The sequence below is a fragment of the Bos mutus genome, chromosome 11 (assembly GCF_027580195.1).
Source record: "Bos mutus isolate GX-2022 chromosome 11, NWIPB_WYAK_1.1, whole genome shotgun sequence".
NCBI lineage: Eukaryota > Metazoa > Chordata > Mammalia > Artiodactyla > Bovidae > Bos > Bos mutus.
Genome location: NC_091627.1, coordinates 106,112,009 through 106,120,436, shown reverse-complemented (window position 1 = coordinate 106,120,436; position 8,428 = coordinate 106,112,009). Strand labels below are relative to the sequence as shown.

Below are 8,428 nucleotides of genomic sequence, written 5' to 3'. Positions count from 1 at the left end.
ACGGGAGACATGGGTTTGATCCCTGGATCAGGAAGATCTTTTGGAGAAGGGAATGGCTACCTACTCCAGTATTCTTGCCTGGGAAATCCCATGAACAGAGGAGCCTGGCACTAGTGATGTGCTCATTTCCTTAGACACTGAAAGCAAAACAACTGTTACAAATACTTAATAGCATAAGCATATCGATTTGAGTTTTAAAAGTTTCTCCTTTCATTCGCGTTTGTCCTACCGAGGCTGAACGCTGGCCCGTGTTGCCGCCCCTCCTCCTTCGAAAAGTGTACGTCGTACTATCTATCAGAGTCTACATTTCCTATAGGTTTTAGTAATTTCAGTACTCACAGATATTACCAAGAACCAATCATCCAAAAGCTCAGAAAGCATTTTATTAAGTCAGAACAAATATTAAGGCACAAAAATACGTCACTTTTTTTCAAATAAAAATCTTTGAAATAGTTTTGTGCTACATTCAAAGCAACATCTTCCAAATTATACAATAACTTAACTTCTTAAATAAAAAATATACAACTTTAGCCCCTAAATTTTCTTCCCAAATACATGTTTTCCTAGTTCTAAAGAAGTTTCTTCTTGAGCTCCTATGTCATAATACACATGTCCTTAAATCTCCTTTTGTCACTTAAATACATTCTTTAGTACTTTAACCAATACGTTACACTTCCTTCTTTAAGGCGTGGTGTTTTGCATTGCTTATCGCGTGTTGTTGATCATACCAAGACACAAGTCCAGCACTAGGGGCTTATAAAGCTAGTATAACATGTCTCATAAACCAGTTATGTACAGTCTAGTGCAGCAGACTCAAACCCCTTTTTAAAAAAGATATAAAAATCAATCACATGTACATCTTTTATATCCTCATTCTTCACATTATAGTAGTGCAAATACACTGTGTTAGAGTGGGGAGGTCTAGTGCTCTCTATAGGACATATGGAAGATTTTAAATATTTTCTTCACATCTTATCTCTTGGGCTCAAAAAATTCACACATTCATCTATTTTTCCTTATATTTGAAATGAACTTTCCTTTAAAGCAGATACTAATATTCCTCTAACTTAAAACATGAAAATTCCCTTTTAAGCCAACGTCATACATCACAGAAATCACAGATGGCACAGTAAGAACACTTAGGCATTTCGCCTAGAAACACAGAGAACTGGACTCTTACCCTCAGATCCCTGCACTCATAAGGAGACCCATCCTGATGGCATCCTAAGAATAAATTGGTGTGGCCGCCTCGAAGACCCTGACCACCAGTTTCTGGAGTCTTTGTGCAGAAGCAGTGGTGATGAGCTGTGACAGTGTTCCTGAGTGTGACTTCTCCCCGGGGGTCCTTCATAAGCACTAAGGCTACAGTTCTGGGGCGCCCCCTCCTGGGCACATGAGGGGGCCAAGAAGGCCCTCTATAGGAATATCTGATTCAGGCTGAGAGTCTTCAGTAGACAACACACTGACCACCGAGGACGACAGACACGGTATGCGTCCTTCGGAAAACATTTCTGATGAGGTTATCAGGAGAAAATTCTGCTTTCTGTGATGATGAGAAAAGTCCGCATTTTGGTACGTAGCTGGGCTATGCAGGCACAGCATTATTTATCTTGTCAGCTGCAGAAAGAAGTGTTTTCATCAACACTATCAAGGTTACATCAGAGGTGTTAACACGCATCACTGCACACTTCCCACTGACTCCCTACTCACACTCCACTACCTCTGCAGCTGGAAAACCAGGATTCTGCACTTCAAAATTCAACTGGAGCCATATGAGTTGGGGATCAATCTGCTTCAAAATCTGGGGAGTGGTATCAGATACAAACGTTAGGAACAAAAAGGAAATGGTCACCTCCAGCTCTGAAACAACTGGGCTGAGGGCCACATATACACCACGGTCAAAATGGACATAAAGGCTGGGAACACCTCACGTGGGAACACCTCAGGTGGAGTCCATTCCTGTGGCAGAAATGGAAATGAGGAAGGGAACCCACATTGTTAGACAATCTTTTCTTGGGAAGGATGTCCAAGGGCTAAAGCATGATGAAAGCCACGCCTTTCTCAGTACAACAGGGTCCAATATTCACTACTGAAAATACAGCTGAAAGTATCTTTAAAGAGTCATTACTACTAGAAACCTTTTTTATTTTTTAACTAAGCCCTATGAAATGAGCAAACGAGAAAGCAATTCAAAAGGTAGCCTTTTCAAAGAAACCATTTCGTTCTGTGGCTTACTATGGGAAAGAAAAAAAAAGGAAGGTTATAATTCAAGTGTTTGTACTGGTTAAGACCCTGATGCTTCTTCACCAAAAACTCTGAAGTCATCCTCAACTCCAAAGGTTAGAACTCCTTCAGAGAAAGACACAGAAGATTCTACCTTTAATTCCTATTCTAAACATCCACTAGCCCTGTATCTTTGGTCAGGAAAGCAGCAAAACAGCTACCGTTTCTGTCACACTGTAACCAATGGTTTTTCAAGTTTAGCATGCTCTGCATTAAAAAAATTTTTTTAAATTTTCAAATCACACATTACATATATAACAAAATAATGTATAAAACATGGTTTAAGGTTAAAAAATTAATTACAAGATTAATAGTGACATACTTACTATGCAGTTAAATACACGTATTATTACGAAACCAAATATGCTAGGATGATATAGAAGGTTCTAGTTTCCTCAAGGCTCACTGGTAATGAGCATCCCCACTTGCCAGGGAAGAAGTGCTCCGGTGGAACCACGTGGCCGGGTGACCCCACCTGTCCCAGGCGGATTCAGCAGCAGCACATACACACCCGGCCTAAGAGAGGGACAAGCAGAGCAGACTTTCAGAAGGGACCGCTCTCTCTATGAACTGTGCTCCCCTGAGCTCAGAGAAGATCAACGATTTGATGTGCATGGTGTGAGCTGCACACAAGGCCTGTGCACAGACCTGTGCACACACACACAAGCACACCCAGAGTAAGACTACCCATATATACACCCTTATGTTCCAACATTAATCGAGTTTTACTTACTGGGTTGGCCAAAAAGTTCGTTCAGGTTTTCCTGTAACCTCTCACGGAACAAATGAACTTTCTGGCCAACTCAGTATTACCAAATCACTTCAGCATGAAAGTCAAAGAGAATTATTATTGCAACGTATAACTATAAAACCAATAGATGGAGACACTGATTTAACCACATCTCAGAAGAATCATATCACTGTTTTGAAGCTCAGCAAAAGAACAATAGGAACGTTGATGTAAGTAAGTTATTTTAAATTGTCATATTTTTCAGAAAAAAAAAAAGAGAGAACCCACATGCCCAAATCCACATGTCTGCCACCCATCAGCTAAGGGTAGCTGGGAACCTATCTTTATTATAATACTTCTCTCAGATCATTGCCAAGTAGGCAATGTAATGGACATGAAACTGGCACTCAGGGGTCAGTTTAAAAAGGGCCACAGAACCCTCCTCCCATCTGAATTCTTAATTTTCACACACAGATTTCCGAGATGATGCAATAAAAACTTGTTGCACTATATCAAAACAAAGTTCTCTTTTAGTCTTGAGGAAGTCCTTCATCATTCTTGGGTTCCATCACATTATTTTTTCGGAAGAGAACATTTTTTCTGCCATTTCAGATCTGGTCATAATTTCCTTTAGAAAAAGGGGAGGGGTAGATATTCGTTAAAATGTTGATGCTTCTTCTAAGACCTAACACAATTCTCTATAGAGTCTCTATAAAGTAGTCACAATTTTGTGCCTTCCATGCCACAATATACATAGAAATATTAGACATAAAAAATAAAAACCATATAGTCCAGACTTCTACTTATGGAGTATAATCATCCAGGTATTTGTCTGACTTAACCAGTTTAAGTATTTTTTCAATTAGAAATCAATCATTTATGAAATGAACACTATAAATGCCCCTTTAAGAGTAATTCCATGGTATACACGTCTGTAGTTATAAATCCTAAGGAGTCCAAAGTTTTTTGGGGGATGTTAATTATTGACTTTATTGGAAGATAGCTGCTTTACAATGTTGTGTTGGTTTCTGCCATACATCAACACGAATCCACCACAGGTATACACACGTCCCCTCCCTCCCACGCCCCCGCTCCATCCCCACTCTGGGTTGTCAACAGAGCAGCGAGTTGAACTCCTTTCCTTGTGCTGTACAGCAGATTCCCATGGGCTACCTACTTTGCATACGGTAATGTCTGTTTCCCTGCTGCTCTCTCAATCCCTCCCACCCTCTCCTCGCCCTCTCCTCTCCCCGCTGTGTCCACAAGTCTGTTTTCTGTGTCTGCGTCTTTACTGCTACTTGACCCTGCAAACAGGGCGAGTGAAATGGTTTCCTAGCAAGGTGTGTGCATACAGCAGCCTTCCTAGAAGTTCCCACCCTACTATGGTCAAACCCCACAGACAGAGAATAGACTTATGGACACAGGGGTGGGCAGAGTGGGAGAAGGAGAAGGTGGGGGCATGTGGAGAGAGTAAGGAAACATACACACTACCATATGTAAAGCAGAGCGCCAGTGGGGATGTGCTGGTGACCCACAACTAATCCCCCCAAAACCTCCCCAAACCCACATCGTCTGTTCACATTCCCTACTTTGTAAATGTAAACCAGTTAGAAACTCTATTTACTGCAGGAAAATATCTATCAGGGATTAATTCGGACAAACTGCCATCTTGAAGTCTTCTAAACTCTTACATCTTAAGATGTTAAAAATTCAGACTCAAAACTTCATAGAATAATTCTTCCCTCCTCTTATACCAGTAAGCATTTATTATATATTAATATTATTATTACATGTTAGTATCTTGCTCCTGTTTTAAATGAGGATCCAGTTCCTCAAAACTTTACCCATAACTCGATGCAGTCTTTCGATCTGCTTAACTTGTAATCATATAAAATAGTAACTTTCAGAATTTATGAGATTCATTTCTACTTTGTGAAAATAATAGCTCCAAGACATAAGCAAAAATACTTTACCTCATCTGAATCCACTAACACTGGAAGAGCTCTGAAATAAAAGAAAAAAAAGTTGACAAAATTATTAAAAGGCCAGTGAATCTACAGAAGCTGAATACAAGCATATCCCAAGATCCACCAATTCCCATTCCTGGAAGACACAGTTGACAGAAATGAATCCAGTGTCACCAACAGACACACGGCACTGCTGTTCTTAACATGCTCCAAACTGGGGGACTGGGATACTACAGAGCCCTCCGAAAGGAGGTATGATGTTTTGAGGGATCAGGTTTTGAAAACCAACACTAGTAATCTACAGTTACAGACATCAGTAGGGCAGTAGCTTTGGGAGAGTGGGGTCATGATTTGGGAGGAAAACAAGATGGTTCTTAGGGTGCTAGTGATGTTCCAGCTTTTGGTCTGCTATCTGGGTGCTGGTTACACGAGTGTGCTTATATTAAAAATGTATTAAGCTATACACTTGGGCAACCAATTATGTTTTTATTTTTAAGCCCCTATAATTTTTAACTTTGAATAGCTGGACAAATGTCTTGACTAGCGATGTGCTATCTAATTTGAAAACCCATGTGTCGTCTGCTTTTGTGAGAATGAAAGAGGGATGAACAGGCTTGACTGTAGGCATCCTTTCACTACGAACCTGTATGTCAAATCATCATGTACACTTTAAATAAATACAATTATAATTAAAATTATACATATTTTTAAAAGGATGGATGAGTGAACATATTACAAAAGGTGGTATTTATAGAATCAAGTATTTAATTCCTATGTCATTGTTATTATTGACTAGACACAAACCTGTGAAGGGCACTGGAAACAGAAAAAATTACACAACATAATCTTTGTTCAGAAAAGAGAATAATACGGGTAAAAAGAAAAGACAAATGGAGAGCCTCGGTGTGTGATGAACCAGTGAGAGGGAGAGCCCAAAGGAAAGGTCTAGTGTCAAGGTCTCAACATGAAAGTCACACCAATGCACAATCCCAAAGATGCCACTGGCAGCGCAGCTCGTGGTGGAGACGGAAGAAGGTGAAGCGGGGGCCTCGGAGATGTGCGGGAGGAGCTGCTTAGATGGCTCAGAATAATACCGTTAAGAGAAATCCAGAGGAGATGACTACCTTAGGGAAATATGAACCAGAACCTTGGAGGCCAAGGAGAAAGCTTGGCACCTCATTTAGAGATAAACACCAGCAATGGCTCCTGCTGTGAGGGAAACGACTGTCTAAAACTTACTAAGATGGAATCGGTGCACTGAGACGGAAGGTGAACTACGCTAAGCTGGCCTTTCTCATTTATCAGAGACACAGAAAAGCCATGATATACAGCATGTGAGTATCAGAGAACACACTAGGTCATATGGGTTATTCATGATCTGTTTAAATTGTCCTACGACTTGCAAAATTTTTGTTCCATTTCTACAGAAGCATATAAAAGGACTTCACATACACGTGAATGTGAAGTCCAGTTTCTAAACTTGCTATGTAAACAGCACATGCATGTTGGGTAGCACTGAGCTAAACTTCTTATTAGACAGAAATGGTCTAAATAGGAAGTAAATGGGAGCAGGGAAAGGAACAAACCACCCTGCTGTCTACTGTGGGAACAGCTACCTGGAATTCCTGTGTCACAGAGCAGCGGTCCCCAGTCTTTTTGGTCCCAGGGACCAGTTTTGGGGAAGATAATGTTTCCATGGACTGGGGTGGGGACTGGGTTGGGTGGGGATGCTTTGGGGATGATTCAAGCATATTATATTTACCATGCCGCCACTGATCTGATAGGAGGCGGTGCTCAGGAGGCAATGTGAGTGATGGGGAGCAGCTGTAAATACAGATAAAGCTTCTCACAGTTGCCCGTCACTCACCTCCTGCCAATACCAGTCCATGGCCCGGGGACTGCAGTTACATACAGACACTAGTCTGCGGCCCGGGGACTGCGGTTAGATATAGACACCGATAAAGAAGAACCCAAAGGGCTCCAAGTCCCAAGCAGGCTTCCTCTGCACTCGCTTTCCTAAGCTCATGTTTCTCCTCCAAAAGCATTCCCACGCTACATGTTATTGTGGTTACATGTGTTTAAACTAAAAAAGTTTGAACTTTTCCATATTATAAAGGGAAAACAAAATGACTCTGACCCTGATAAACTTAAATAAAAAAAGGAGCTGGTTACAGGGCAGGAGTATTAAAATAGCTGTTGTGCACTGAAAAGGAAAGAAGAAAGACAGGCCAAGGCAGGGCTATGTTTTCTTTGCATTTCAGCATGAAGTTAATCTGTCCATCACTAGTGATGGGGGCCCATAGAAACACACAGAGGAAAAAGGCTTAAAAGGCACATAAAAAAGTATGAAAATTATCCCTTTATACTACAGCCTAAATATTAGATTCAAACTTTAACAGAGGATATTTACACATCTGTGAATGAAGAGGGAATATTTTCCTCCACCCATTTCAAATCTTCACTCTGTAGAAATAAACATTTACATATTAGCATTTGCGCAGAATTCTGAAATAGAATACATATACATAATTTAAGCATTTACATTTAAATGCATGACATTCTTTTAATTTCTACATAGCCTAAGAACTTCACTCATGCCACACAGAAACTATGCCAGGATTTTCTTAAATAGTCAAACAAACATTTGGACTTTGGATTTTTGTACTTCTCTGGTTTTAGTTAGATGCAAAGGCGTTATTTTTTTTGTCTTGAAAAACCACAGTAAAAACAAAAAGCGCTGATTTATAAGATAAGCAACAGCATGGATACTGATTTGTATTCATTGTTTTGCTTCCAGCATTCATCACGGCTACTGTGCTTGTTTTATATCATGATTTTACAATTTTTCAAAAGAAAAAGCTGATGGTAGAGATATTCTAACTTTATAAAAGCCTATTTATTCCAACTGTTTGTGTTTAATGCTCATTTCTCTACAGGAGAAAAGAAAAAAGAAAAAAAAAAGCAAGTCAGTCTGGGGGCTTCCCTGGTGGCTCAGATGGTAAAGAATCTGCCTGCAATGCCAGAGACCCAGGTTCAATCCCTGGCTCTGGAAGATCCCCTGGAGAAAGGAATGGTTGCCCACGCCAGTATTCTTGCCTGGAGAATTCCACAGACAGAGGAGCCTAGTGGGCTACAGTCCATGGGGTTGCCGAGTCTGACATGACTGAGCGACTGACACTTTCACTTAGGGTACCTACATTTTTTTTTTCTACAGAAAATGTGCTTATAGTCATTTTACTGAGACTAAGAAAAATAAAAGGTATACTGAATATTTTGGTTTACAATGTGAAATAAGACAAATTAGCTATATGGAATCCTCTGGTTCTAGCATTAAAGATATCTTGCTCACCTAGAGAGAGAGAGAAAAAGCAACTGAGCCAATACTAATAGGAACCCAATTCTCTGTGTGAATCTCAGGGAGAAATAAGTCAATCAAGAAAAACAAGGT

At 40.3% G+C, this 8,428-nt stretch overlaps 1 protein-coding gene across 4 annotated transcripts in view; it reads right to left on the bottom strand.

Annotated features, from left to right (window-relative positions):
* Positions 1–361: 361 nt before the first annotated feature.
* The window catches only part of TMEM87B (transmembrane protein 87B), a 50,944-nt gene continuing 42,877 nt past the window's right edge, over positions 362–8,428 (bottom strand). For all 4 annotated transcript variants that reach the window (XM_070380062.1, XM_070380063.1, XM_070380064.1 and 1 more), the window contains 3 exons: positions 7,391–7,443; positions 4,987–5,017; positions 362–3,641 (listed from right to left, as the gene is read on the bottom strand). In XM_070380062.1, the coding sequence (XP_070236163.1) occupies positions 3,582–3,641; positions 4,987–5,017; positions 7,391–7,443 (144 nt within the window). In that variant the 3' untranslated portion in view covers positions 362–3,581. The remainder of the gene's footprint in view (positions 3,642–4,986; positions 5,018–7,390; positions 7,444–8,428) is intronic.